The sequence below is a fragment of the Lithobates pipiens genome, unplaced genomic scaffold (assembly GCF_037356315.1).
Source record: "Lithobates pipiens isolate NorthernLeopardFrog02 unplaced genomic scaffold, aLitPip1_a1.2 Scaffold_92, whole genome shotgun sequence".
NCBI lineage: Eukaryota > Metazoa > Chordata > Amphibia > Anura > Ranidae > Lithobates > Lithobates pipiens.
Genome location: NW_027507915.1, coordinates 555,755 through 570,237, shown reverse-complemented (window position 1 = coordinate 570,237; position 14,483 = coordinate 555,755). Strand labels below are relative to the sequence as shown.

General features: G+C 48.7%; 1 protein-coding gene across 1 annotated transcript; it reads right to left on the bottom strand.

Moving 5' to 3' along the window:
- Positions 1–3,908: 3,908 nt before the first annotated feature.
- Positions 3,909–13,039, bottom strand: LOC143973687 (C3a anaphylatoxin chemotactic receptor-like). The gene is made up of 3 exons (XM_077474541.1): positions 12,829–13,039; positions 5,628–6,212; positions 3,909–4,262 (listed from the first exon to the last, which is right to left on the bottom strand). Exons 2-3 carry the CDS (start codon positions 6,201–6,203, stop codon positions 3,909–3,911), a joined length of 930 nt encoding a protein of 309 aa, XP_077330667.1. The 5' UTR covers positions 6,204–6,212; positions 12,829–13,039.
- Positions 13,040–14,483: the final 1,444 nt, after the last annotated feature.

Here is a 14,483-nt window from a genome sequence, read left to right as displayed (position 1 = left end):
GGTTGTAGGGGTTCCTTCAGCATTGGGCAATTTCTGCCTCTCAGATAAGTTCCCACCGACACCATTGATCTTTTTAGCTATCTGTAAGGGGGGTAATTCTTCCCAATGACCACAAGTGTGAGGACCATTCTTCCCAATGACCACAAGTGTGAGGACCATTCTTCCCAATGACCACAAGTGTGAGGACCATTCTTCCCAATGACCACAAGTGTGAGGACCATTCTTCTCAATGACCACAAGTGTGAGGACCATTCTTCCCAATGACCACAAGTGTGAGGACCATTCTTTTTCCCAATGACCACAAGTGTAAGGACCATTCTTCCCAATGACCACAAGTGTGAGGACCATTCTTCCCAATGACCACAAGTGTGAGGACCATTCTTCCCAATGACCACAAGTGTAAGGACCATTCTTCCCACTGACCACAAGTGTGAGGACCATTCTTCCCAATGACCACAAGTGTGAGGACCATTCTTCCCAATGACCACAAGTGTAAGGACCATTCTTCCCACTGACCACAAGTGTGAGGACCATTCTTCCCAATGACCACAAGTGTGAGGACCATTCTTCCCAATGACCACAAGTGTGAGGACCATTCTTCCCAATGACCACAAGTGTAAGGACCATTCTTCCCACTGACCACAAGTGTAAGGACCATTCTTCCCAATGACCACAAGTGTAAGGACCATTCTTCCCAATGACCACAAGTGTAAGGACCATTCTTCCCACTGACCACAAGTGTGAGGACCATTCTTCCCACTGACCACAAGTGTAAGGACCATTCTTCCCAATGACCACAAGTGTGAGGACCATTCTTCCCACTGACTACAAGTGTAAGGACCATTCTTCCCAATGACCACAAGTGTAAGGACCATTCTTCTCAATGACCACAAGTGTGAGGACCATTCTTCCCAATGACCACAAGTGTAAGGACCATTCTTCCCAATGACCACAAGTGTGAGGACCATTCTTCCCACTGACCACAAGTGTAAGGACCATTCTTCCCAATGACCACAAGTGTGAGGACCATTCTTCCCAATGACCACAAGTGTAAGGACCATTCTTCCCAATGACCACAAGTGTGAGGACCATTCTTCTCAATGACCACAAGTGTGAAGACCATTCTTCCCAATGACCACAAGTGTGAGGACCATTCTTCCCAATGACCACAAGTGTGAGGACCATTCTTCCCAATGACCACAAGTGTAAGGACCATTCTTCCCAATGACCCCCACTCTGATCAGACCTCCAGATCCCCCACCCGATCCCGCCACTCTGATCACACCTCCAGATCCCCCACCAGATCCCGCCACTCTGATCCCACCTCCAGATCCCCCACCAGATCCCTCCACTCTGATCACACCCCCAGATCCTCCACCAGATCCCTCCACTCTGTTCAGACCTCCAGATCCCCCATCAAAGCCCTCCACTCTGATCACACCTCCAGATCCCTCCACTCTGCTCACACCTCCTGATCCCCCACCAGATCCCTCCACTCTGATCACACCCCCAGATCCCTCCACTCTGCTCACACCTCCTGATCCCCCATCAGATCTCTCCACTCTGATCACACCTCCAGATCCCTCCACTCTGCTCACACCTCCTGATCCCCCACCAGATCCCTCCACTCTGATCACACCCCCAGATCCCTCCACTCTGCTCACACCTCCTGATCCCCCATCAGATCCCTCCACTCTGATCACACCCCCAGATCCCTCCACTCTGATAACACCTCCAAATCCCCCCAGATCCATCTTCCACTCTGATCACACCTCCAGATCTTTCCACTCTTATCACACCCCCAGATCCCTCCACTCTGATAACACCTCCAAATCCCCCCCAGATCCCTCTTCCACTCTGATCACACCTCCAGATCCCCCACCAGATCCCTCCACTCTGATAACACCTCCAAATCCCCCCCAGATCCCTCTTCCACTCTGATCACACCTCCAGATCCCCCACCAGATCCCTCCACTCTGATCACACCTCCAAATCCCCCCCAGATCCCTCTTCCACTCTGATCACACCTCCAGATCCCCCACCAGATCCCTCTACTCTGATCACCCCCCCATATGTCTTCCACTCTGCTCACTCCTCCAGATCCCCCACCAGATCCCTCTACTCTGATCACACCTCCATATGTCTTCCACTTTGATCACACCTCCAGATACCCCAGCAGATTCCTCCATTCTGATCACACCTCCAGATCCCCCACTCTGCTCACACCTCTTGATCACACCCCCAGATCCCTCCACTCTGATAACACCTCCAAATCCCCCCCAGATCCCTCTTCCACTCTGATCACTCCTCCAGATCCCTCCACTCTGATAACACCTCCAAATACCCCCAGATCCCTCTTCCACTCTGATCACACCTCCAGATCCCCCACCAGATCCCTCTACTCTGATCACACCTCCAGATGTCTTCCACTTTGATCACACCTCCAGATTCCCACCACTCTGATCTTGCCTCTAGATCCCACCACTCTAATTACACCCTCCCAGATATCCCCTCCCCCATCACACACACAATCCCTCTCATCGGTCCTGCAGCACCAGGGACAGGAGGTGCTGCAGGACCGCTGGCTACCTACCCCACTGCCTCCCCTGACCGTCCGTCCCTGCCTCACTCCTACCAGACGCGGTGTGGAGGTTGGAGTCGGTCTGCTGCCCGGGGTTGCCGGTGAGATCAGAGACAGGAGCTCTGGTGATGGTTGTGGAACTTCAATAGGTTGATTTGAAGCACATTGTTGAGCACAAGGGGCACTTCTAATATTTTGCGTGAATTATAGAAGCACAGAGACGCTTTAGTATTTATGAAATAGATATTTATTTAATTATTGTTCATCAGTTGGCAACACAGTAACATTATTCATATTATGAATGACACATTTATCTGATTGGTGATAATTGAAGCACTCAGTCATTATTCTTCTCATGAGCCATATATATGTATTTCTGTACCTTTTATGAATCGTCTATGTTTATAATGGGTGTATGATTTCTTCTTTTTTTTTTTTTTGGTGGTATTTGATCACCACTGGGTATTTAATTTTTTTCTAAACAAACAAAAATAGACCGAAAATATTGAAAAAATAAAACCTTTTCTTTGTTTCCATTATAAAATTTCACAAATTAGCAATTTTTCTTCTTCACTGATGGGCACTGATATGCTGCACTGGATTGGCACTGATTGGGGCTGCACTGACGATCAGTGTAAATGTCCCCTGTCACTGGATCACCGGTTATCGGCTTTCCTTTCCTCAGACAGTGACAGTGCTGAGGAAAGGTAAATGTTGATAACCGGTGTTCTGGCAGATAGTGTCCTGCCATCATATAGTGTCCGTCAGAAGAAGCTTCGGAAAATCTCCGAAGCTGAACGCCGCCTGCGCCGTAAGTGGAGGTGGTAGCCCCACCATCCAAGCGGACATAGGGTTGTGAAAATTAGAGGGCCCCTCGCGGGCGTGCTTCGCTCACCAAGCTTCGGGCTCGGCTCTTTTATATTCCTACTCTATGTCCTACTCTATGTCCACTTGGATGGTGGGGATAGAACCTGGACTCACGGCGCAGGCGCCGTTCATCCTCGGCTATTTTTGGAATCTGTGTTGCTGTGTACTGTGCATGCGCAGTACACAGCGGAAACTATCCGATGGGGGACCATATATGATAGGACACTGGCAATTGTTTCCATATGAGAAGCTGTGATTGGACACAGCTGAACACATGGTAAAGGGCCGCTCTGATTGACCCTTTTCCTCGATTTGTGATCAGCTGTGTCCAAAGGACGCAGCGATCACAGAGCGTGCCCCTCGGGGCTCATGGCAGGGTGGGGTTCTGGGAGGACGTCAATAGATGCCCTCAAAGAACTGGGCGACTGTGCTGTAGCCGTCATTCGTCAAATGGTTAATCTTACTGCTCCTCTAATTGTATGCTTTCTTCCATTGTGACTCTGCTCCTGCTGTACCCAGTAGTTTTCGACACCTCTTCGTTAAACAGATTCTCTATCAGCTCATGGAATGTCTTTCTTACTTTAGTCTTCATAGCTTTGCCCAAGAGGACATAGAGAACGGGGTTGATACAACTATTGGTTTCGGCCAAGGCTTGTGAGAAAAGGTCCAGAATGGTCACCACGAGGTTGTCGAAGTACAGCACTATAATTCCCATTATATGGTAGGGAGCCCAGCTCACAAAAAACGCTACGGCAATGCCAAATACCACTTTGGTGGTCTTGTTGCCCGCCTTTACAAACCTGGTCCTTTTCAACTTGAAGGCCAGACAAGCATAACTGCCAGAGATGATTAACCACTTGGGATCCGCGCTATTGCAAAATGACGGCAATAGCGCGGACCCACATTTTCGGGACTACGTCTATTGACGTAGTCCCGGTTACGAGCGGCCTGCGCTCCCCCTGAGGGGCGCGCGCGGCGCGCTCTGTGATCGGCGAGTCCGTGAGACTCGCCTGATCACCGATCCGTGTAAGGGGTCGATCCCGACCCCTTATCACGTGATCAGCTGTCAGCCAATGACAGCTGATCATGTGATAAAACGGAGCCGGTAATCGGCTAGTATTCCTCCTCGCGCTGACAGCGCGAGGAGAAAAAAAAAAGCCGATCGCCGGCGGCCGTGTTCGGGACATCAGTCCCGATCACGGCCAGCAATTTAAACGGACACCTGCCCCCTGCCAGTGCCCACCTGCCACCCGCAGTGCCATCCTGAAATAAAGTAAGTGCCCCCCTGTCAGTGCCACCCAGCAGTGCCCATAGTGCCCACAGTGCCACCCAGCAGTGCCCACAGTGCCACCCAGCAGTGCCCACAGTGCCACCCAGCAGTGCCACCCACAGTGCCACCCAAAATCTGCCTCAAAGGTGCTGCACCCCAGTGCCGCCCATCAGTGCCCAGCAGTGCCGCCCATCAGTGCCCAGCAGTGCCGCCCATCAGTGCCCAGCAGTGCCACCTATCAGAGCCACCTATCAGTGCCACCTATCAGTGCCCATCAGTCCCATCTATCTGTGGTACCTATCAGTGCCCATCCGTGCCACCCATCCGTGCCACTTCTCCGTGCCACCCATCCGTGCCATCTTATCTGTGCCCATCTTTGCCCATCAGTGCCGCCTTATCTGTGCCCATCGGTGCCGCCTTATCTGTGCCTATTAGTGCCGCCTTAACTATGCCTATCAGTGCCCACCAGTGCAGCCTATCAGTGCCCACCAATGCAGCCCATCAGTGCCCACCAATGCAGCCCATCAGTGCCCACCAATGCAGCCTATCAGTGCCGCCTAATCAGCGCACTTCAATGAAGGAGAAAAATGACCCGTTTGCAAAATTTTATAACAAACTATTAAAACATGATTTTTTTTTTTTTTTTTTTTGCATCTTTTTTTGTTTGTTTAGCAAAAAATAAAACTCCGAGCTGTAACTAAATACCACCAAAAGAAAGCTCTATTTGTGGGAAAAAAATGATAAAAATTTCATTTGGGTACAGTGTTGTATGCCCGCGCAATTGTCATTCAAAGTGCATCAGCGCTGAAAGCTGAAAATTGGTCTGGGACTGAGGGGGGTTTAAGTGCCCAGTAAGCAAGTGGTTAAGAGGGGTATGAGAAAGCCAAAAATCATGCGAGTAACTGTAACCGTCTCATCTGGAAAAGTCACATAGGTTTCCACGTTCATGTCACTTCCATTACTGTCCTGAAGGCCACCTTGTTGGTATCCACATAGTGTTAGGTTCTTCTCTATGTAGGTGGTTCTGTAGAGGACAGCGGGTAGACACATCAAGAAGGACAACATCCATATAGCCAAGCATGTGATCCAGGCCATTCGTAGGTTGCAGTGGTTTCTGGCCCACACGGGTTGGACAACCAGGATACAGCGGTAAACGCTTATCGCCACCAGACTGAAAACACTGGCAAACATGGTGAAGATAACAATGGAGGGTAACATCTTGCAGAGGGTGGGACCGTACAACCATTCCTCATAGAAGAATTGGGCTATGAAGAATGGGAAAGCCAGGCAGCAAGTCATATCGGCCAGAGCAAGGTTCCAAAACCAAATGTTCATCACTGTCCACTTCATCTTCATACCAATAACCCAAAGAACCAGAAAATTGCCAGGAATGCCAACAACAGTCGTGATAACCATAATTAGGATGGTGAACACATGTTGGTTTGAATCCATGGATGATGATTCCGTATCACTTGCATTCAACATTCTGGTTTCCTGTAAAGACAACAGGATTAGCTGGAGATAAGTGAACTTTATCTACTCAGTCTCGTCAGAATCTCATCATTCTAAACTAGGGTTGCACCAACACCGGTATCAGTATCGGTGCCGATACTAAGCATTTGCACAAATATCGGTACTTGTGCAAATGCTCCGATACCTGAAACTAGAGCTGGGGAAAAAATTGATTCAAAATTTAAGCAAATCGATTTTTTTTTCCCACCACCGTGCCGGTCCTGAGGTGCTACGGGCAGGATTTTTCAATGCGAGGCCTCGGCTTTGGCCTAGTCCATGGGACCGGACGCCGCGGACTAGGCCGAAGCCCTGGCCTCGCCTAAAAACTCCTGCCTGCAGCTTCCCGGGACCGGCGCGAGGTCTGCGGACAGGAGTTTTTAGGCGAGACTGTGGCTTCGGCCTGGTACGCGAGGCCAGGTGCCGTGGACTAGGCCAAAGCCACAGCCTCGCCTAAAAACTCCTGCCTGCATCTCCCCGGGACCGGCGCTGACACCGCGCCGGTCCTGAGGAGCTGCGGGCAGGAGTTTTTATGCGAGCCCTTGGCTTTGGCCTAGTCCGCGAGACCGGACGCTGCGGACTAGGCCGCAGCCACATCCTCGCCTAAAAACTCCTGCCTGCAGCTCCATAAAAAAAAAAGACTTAATTTGAATCATGAATCAAGTTTTTTTATTTTTCTAAATCGCAGATTTTTATTTTTTTTTAAGAAAATCGCCCAGCTCTACCTGAAACCGATATTTCCAGGCTCGGTTCTATCAGCTGTCAGTGGGATTCCCCCACTGACAGCTGACAGCTGTTTACAACGGCATCTCCCCATTCAGCCTCCCCGTGAGACGATCGCGGGTATCCCCACGGCGATCGAGTCCACGGGACCCGCGACCGGACTCACGGGGGTCCCGACCGGCACGTGAGCGCGCCGCCAGCGGCGAGCATGCGATGGCAGGGCGGCATATAGAAATGGACGTGCCTGTACGCCAATATGCCTGCCCGTGCCATTCTGCCGACGTACAGCGGCGTGCGCCAGTCGGGAAGTGGTTAAGGAAAAAAACGTACATTTAAATGCCCATCAATGCAGCCTTATCAGTGTCCATCAGCAGCGTTGTCAGTGTCATTTGCAGCCTTGCCCCAGTGTTATTTTCAGCTGTGCGAGAACGGCTAAAAGTAGGACATCCGACTCTGTATCTCGGCGGCTTTCGGCCACCCTCAATGGCTTTCGGCCACTCTTGGCCGTTCTCGGCAACTTGATTTAAAATTGACTTATAGGACATGGCGCTGCTCTATCACTAAGACTCCCACAGTACCATCCTGTGATGGAGCCTTGGCAAACTTTTTGATACAGTTGTCAGTAGGTATCAGTAATTGATATTGGCGAGTAAAAAAAAAACTGATCGGTACTCGTACTTATTGTAAAAAAAAAAGATCAGTACTCGTACTTGTAAAAAAAAATGGTATCAGTGCATCCCTATTCTACACCCATGTTAGCAGGCTGTAGTTCATCATCTACCATCACAATATTTGTCACATATAAGCATGCTATTGATGTTTAACCACCTATCGCTGTGCATTAATAAATGGCAATAAATGGTAAGTGGATGGACATTTTTGGAACGCTGTTAAAAAACGCAATCTGTTAACGCCTCGTGCACATGCCGGGCGGGGACACAATAGGAAGCTGCAGACCGGCACACACTAGTGGATTCACGATGGACCTTTATTCATTTATTGTTGGCGGGCAGCTGACACACAGGCACCCCGATGTATGGGGGGCGTCACAGTGAACTTCCTGGTTTAGAGGCACATATGCATGTGTCCTCTCGCTGATCTGTGCTGTGATTGAACTCAGCACGAGGTTGTCAGCAGGTTACAGCCAATCATTTTGGCTGTATACCTGCAGATCGGCTGTGGCTGATCACAGCATAGAGATCTGGGTGCTTGTAAATTTCTCCCTGCTTTAGGTTAGCGCTCAGAACTGAAAGCAAGGTGATATAAAGTGATATAAAGTGATATATAGAGGAATCAGGACCTCCTTCCTCCTGCTGGTGACCCCTCTACTGATATAAAGATCTATATAGAAGAATCAGGACCTCCTTCCTCCTGCTGGTGACCCCTCTAGTGATATAAAGATCTATATAGAAGAATCGGGACCTCCTTCCTCCTGCTGGTGACCCCTCTAGTGATATAAAGATCTATATAGAGGAATCGGGACCTCCTTCCTCCTGCTGGTGACCCCTCTAGTGATATAAAGATCTATATAGAGGAATCAGGACCTCCTTCCTCCTGCTGGTGACCCCTCTAGTGATATAAAGATCTATATAGAGGAATCAGGACCTCCTTCCTCCTGCTGGTGACCCCTCTAGTGATATAAAGATCTATAAAGAGGAATCGGGACCTCCTTCCTCCTGCTGGTGACCCCTCTATTTATATAAAGATCTATATAGATGAATCAGGACCTCCTTCCTCCTGCTGGTGACCCCCTATAGTGATATAAATATCTATATAGAGGAATCAGGACCTCCTTCCTCCTGCTGGTGATCCCTCTAGTGATATAAAGAGCTATATAGAGGAATCAGGACCTCCTTCCTTCCTGCTGGTGACTCCTCTAGTGATATAAAGATCTATATAGAGGAATCAGAACCTCCTTCCTCCTGCTGGTGACCCCTCTAGTGATATAAAGATCTATATAGAGGAATCAGGACCTCCTTCCTCCAGCTGGTGACTCCTCTAGTGATATAAAGATCTATATAGAGGAATCAGGACCTCCTTCCTCCTGCCGGTGACCCCTCTAGTGATATAAAGATCTATATAGAGGAATCAGGACCTCCTTCCTCCTGCTGGTGACCCCTCTAGTGATATAAAGCTCTATATAGAGGAATCAGGACCTCCTTCCTCCTGCTGGTGATCCCTCTAGTGATATAAAGATCTATATAGAGCAATCAGGACCTTCTTCCTCCTGATGGTGATCCCCCGCCGATTGTGAGCCTGTGGGCGGCTTTCGGCCAGCCTCAGCCATTCTCGGCAGGTTTCGGCCACCTTCGGCCGTTCTCGGCAGGTTTCAGCCGCCTTTGGCCGTTCTCGGCGGGTTTCAGCAGCTCCCGTGCCGAGAATGGCCGAAGGCGGGCAAAGGCCGCCGAGAACAGCCGAGAGCGGCCGAAAGCTGCCGAGAACGGCCAAAGGCAGACGAAAGCAGGACATCCGGCTCTGTTACTAGGTGGCACCATTTTTAAATGGCAAAGCTGAAAAAGACCCTGACAAGGCTACATGACAAGGCTGCATGACAAGCAGGGGCGGACTGACCATTCGGGCACTCTGGCACTGCCCTAGGGCCCCATGCCACCAAGGGGCCTCAATAAAACCAGGGACGGTATTTAAAAATCTGTGTTTTTTTAAAGATCCCAAGATTATAGCTGCCCATCTCTCCAGTACCTTTTCAGTGTGTGTATGTGTATTCTGTGTGTGTATACGGTGTGTGTATATTGTGTGTCTGTGTGTGTATATGGTGTGTGTATATTGTGTGTCTGTGTGTGTATACTGTATGGCCATAATCTATTGCCTGGGGGGCCCCATAATCTCCTATTGCCCGGGGGCCCCATAATCTCCTATTGCCCGGGGGCCCCATAATCTCCTATTGCCCGGGGGCCCCATAATCTTCTCCTATTGCCTGGGGGGCCCATAATCTATTGCCCGGGGGCCCCATAATCTTCTCCTATTGCCCGGGGGCCTCATAATCCCCTATTGCCCGGGGGCCCCATAATCTCCTATTGCCCGGAGGCCCCAAAATCTATTGCCCAGGGGCCCCATAATCTTCTATTGCCGGGGGGCCCATAATCTTCTCCTATTGTCCGGGGGCCCCATAATCTCCTATTGCCCGGGGACCCTATGAGTTGTCAGTCCGCCCCTGATGACAAGGCTGCATGACAAGGCTACATGACAAGGCTACATGACAAGGCTGCAAATGACCATGACAAGGCTACATGACAAGGCTACATGACAAGGCTACATGACAAGGCTGCATGACAAGGCTACATGACAAGGCTACATGACAAGGCTACATGACAAGGCTGCAAATGACCATGACAAGGCTACATGACAAGGCTACATGACAAGGCTACATGACAAGGCTACATGACAAGGCTACATGACAAGGCTGCATGACAAGGCTACATATGACACTAACAAGGCTGGAGATGGACACTGATAAGGCTGCATTGATGGGCATTAAAATGTTTTTTCCTTAAACTTCCCTCCTAAAAGTTTTTTTTCTCTTAAAATTCCCACCTAAACTTGGGGTGCGTGTTATATGTCGGCGCATGTTATACGCCAATAAATATGATATATAGAGGAATCAGGACCTCCTTTCTGCTGGTGACCCCTCTAGTGATATAAAGATCTATATAGAGGAGGGATATGCAATTAGCGGACCTCCAGCTGTTGCAGAACTACAAGTCCCATGAGGCATAGCAAGACTCTTGACAGCCACAAGCATGACACCCAGAGGCAAAGGCACGATGGGACTTGTAGTTTTGCAACAGCTGGGGGTCCGCTAATTGCATATCCCTGATATAGAGGAAACGGGACCTCCTTCCTCCTGCTGGTGACCTCTTTAGTGATATAAAGATCTATATAGAGGAATCAGGACCTCCTTCCTCCTGCTGGTGACCCCTCTAGTGATATAAAGATCTATATAGAGGAATCAGGACCACCTTCCTCCTGCTGGTGACCCCTCTAGTGATATAAAGATCTATATAGAGGAATCAGGACCTCCTTCCTCCTGCTGGTGACCCCTCTAGTGATATAAAGATCTATATAGAGGAATCGAGACCACCTTCCTCCTGCTGGTGACCCCTCTAGTGATATAAAGATCTATATAGAGGAGGGATATGCAATTAGCGGACCTCCAGCTGTTGCAGAACTACAAGTCCCATGAGGCATAGCAAGACTCTTGACAGCCACAAGCATGACACCCAGAGGCAAAGGCACGATGGGACTTGTAGTTTTGCAACAGCTGGGGGTCCGCTAATTGCATATCCCTGATATCGAGGAAACGGGACCTCCTTCCTCCTGCTGGTGACCTCTTTAGTGATATAAAGATCTATATAGAGGAATCAGGACCTCCTTCCTCCTGCTGGTGACCCCTCTAGTGATATAAAGATCTATATAGAGGAATCAGGACCACCTTCCTCCTGCTGGTGACCCCTCTAGTGATATAAAGATCTATATAGAGGAATCAGGACCTCCTTCCTCCTGCTGGTGACCCCTCTAGTGATATAAAGATCTATATAGAGGAATCGAGACCACCTTCCTCCTGCTGGTGACCCCTCTAGTGATATAAAGATCTATATAGAGGAGGGATATGCAATTAGCGGACCTCCAGCTGTTGCAGAACTACAAGTCCCATGAGGCATAGCAAGACTCTTGACAGCCACAAGCATGACACCCAGAGGCAAAGGCATGATGGGACTTGTAGTTTTGCGACAGCTGGAGGTCCGCTAATTGCATATCCCTGATATAGAGGAAACGGGACCTCCTTCCTCCTGCTGGTGACCTCTTTAGTGATATAAAGATCTATATAGAGGAATCAGGACCTCCTTCCTCCTGCTGGTGACCCCTCTAGTGATATAAAGATCTATATAGAGGAATCAGGACCTCCTTCCTCCTGCTGGTGACCCCTCTAGTGATATAAAGATCTATATAGAGGAATCGAGACCACCTTCCTCTTGCTGGTGACCCCTCTAGTGATATAAAGATCTATATAGAGGAATCAGGACCTCCTTCCTCCTGCTGGTGATCCCTCTAGTGATATAAAGATCTATATAGAGGAATCGAGACCACCTTCCTCCTGCTGGTGACCCCTCTAGTGATATAAAGATCTATATAGAGGAGGGATATGCAATTAGCGGACCTCCAGCTGTTGCAGAACTACAAGTCCCATGAGGCATAGCAAGACTCTTGACAGCCACAAGCATGACACCCAGAGGCAAAGGCATGATGGGACTTGTAGTTTTGCAACAGCTGGAGGTCCGCTAATTGCATATCCCTGATATAGAGGAATTGGGACCTCCTTCCTCCTGCTGGTGACCCCTCTACTGATATAAAGATCTCTATAGAGGAATCGGGATCTCCTTCCTCCTGCTGGTGTGATCCCCCAATAATTCTACTAGCTGTCCCCGCTGCCTACTCACACTGTTTTCTCATTTTGCAATCATCTGAAATGTTCCCGCCCCCCCCCCAAATATTTTTATTCTGTAGTTCTGGCTAACATTGCACCCCCATCAATTTACTTTATCAAAGGATTCTTGTCCCCTAAGTCTTTATTTTTCACATTCAGAAACACTGACCTGCTGTTTCCACTGTTTTAAACAATCTTCCAGCAATGCCAAATTCCATGTTCCACCAGCAACGTCAGCCCTACTACAAACCATTTTGTAATCAGCAAAAATACATACCTTACCCGCCGAGCCTTACACTTAGAGACAGATAAATAGAACGGACCTAGTACAGAGCCTGGTGGCACACCACTAGTGGCTGGTCTCTCTTCTGAATGTAATCCATATACAACCAAACTCTGATATCTACCCTTTACCCAACCGCGTCCTCTACTGACCTGTTGGTGGCGTCTGCAGCAGATCAGAAGAATCTTCTTGAATGGTATCGGGTAATCTGGAGCTTAGTAACCAAATGGCAGCTGCATCTGCCTAAAGAGTAAGTCCAGATACTATCAATGGTGCAAAAGCTTCATCCCCCACGTATCTAGAAAATAGTACAAGGTAGCGGCTCGCAGGGAACTCCGAGAATGTCACAAACTCAATGCGACTCACATCCTCAAACTAGTAAAGCGAAAGAAGAGATGAGCCAGATAGACACATTGTAGTAAAAGTTGAAAGTCACACAAGTCTTCGAATAAACTAAACTTACCTTTGCGCAACTTCCTTTCTGAGTTATTTTAAATATAGGCACTTAGAAAGAAAAACAATTGCATCACTGTAAGTGGTTTGTAGGTGGGGTGCAACGTGGTGTGGTGACAATAATACACACAGTCCCAGTATGATAATAATAATAATAATAATAACAATAATAATAATAATAAATCGTAATGAAATAATGCAGTCAGTTCACAAACACCCGGTGAGAAGGTGGCCATGCCTGCAGGAAGCAGGTTTCAGCCAAACTGCCAGTCTGTAGAGAGGGGCAGAAAGCGGCCCGGCAGTCTTGAGCCCAAGCAGACAGATGTCCAGAGAAGTTGCGAGAAAAAAAACTTCCTAGTTGTATTAATTAAATATATCAAATTTACGAATGAACAATCAGGACACAAACTTCCGTGAGCTACCAAATAAATAATAATATTATTATTATTATTATTATACAGGATTTATATAGCGGCAACAGTTTGCGCAGTGCTTTACAATATGAGGGCAGACAGTACAGTTACAATACAAATCAATACAGGAGGGACTAGAGGCCCCTGAGTGTTAGAGCTTACAATCTAGAAGGGAGGGTCTTCTTTGTGAAGACTCGAGGAGCCGTAGTGAGACCGAAAGGCAAGGCCACAAATTGAAAATGGCGCCGATCTACCGCGAACCTTAGATACTTTTGGTGTGCGGGAAATATTGGCACATGAAGATATGCATCCTTGATATCTATTGATGCCATAAACTCCCCCCCCTTGCAGGGAGGTGACCACAGAGCGTATTGACTGCATTCGGAAAGACCGGATGTGCAAAAACTGGTTCAAATCCTTTAGATCCAGGATAGGTCTGACATCTCCATTTGGCTTTGGAACGGTGAAGATATTTGAGTAAAAGCCTGAAATCTGTTCTTTTGGGTCCACTTCCACTATCACCCCCTTGGATAGTAAGTGATCTAAGGCCAGAAATAGCGGTCTTTGCTTTACTGGATCCTTGGGATCCTTGACCTTAGGAAGCGAGATGGTGGAATCTCCTGGAACTCTAGCCTGTAGCCCAGAGATACCGAAGAGATCACCCACTTGTCCCGAATCTCTTCCCGCCAGGCTTCTGCAAACTGCAGGAGCCTTCCCCCCACTCGGCCGAGCGGGGGCGCCCCTTCACAAGGAAGCTTTTGGGCTCTGCTTGGCAGGCTTTCGCCCCCAAGTCTTTTTCTGCCCCTGGGCGTGACTCTGGTACTTTCCTCTAGAGGGAGGTTGGGAAGGCCATCGCCACTGCTTAGAGCTTGATGCTCCGGGAGAGAGAGAACGCCTAAATGATGGACGTTTGTTCTTTTTGACTGGCAGGAGAGTAGATT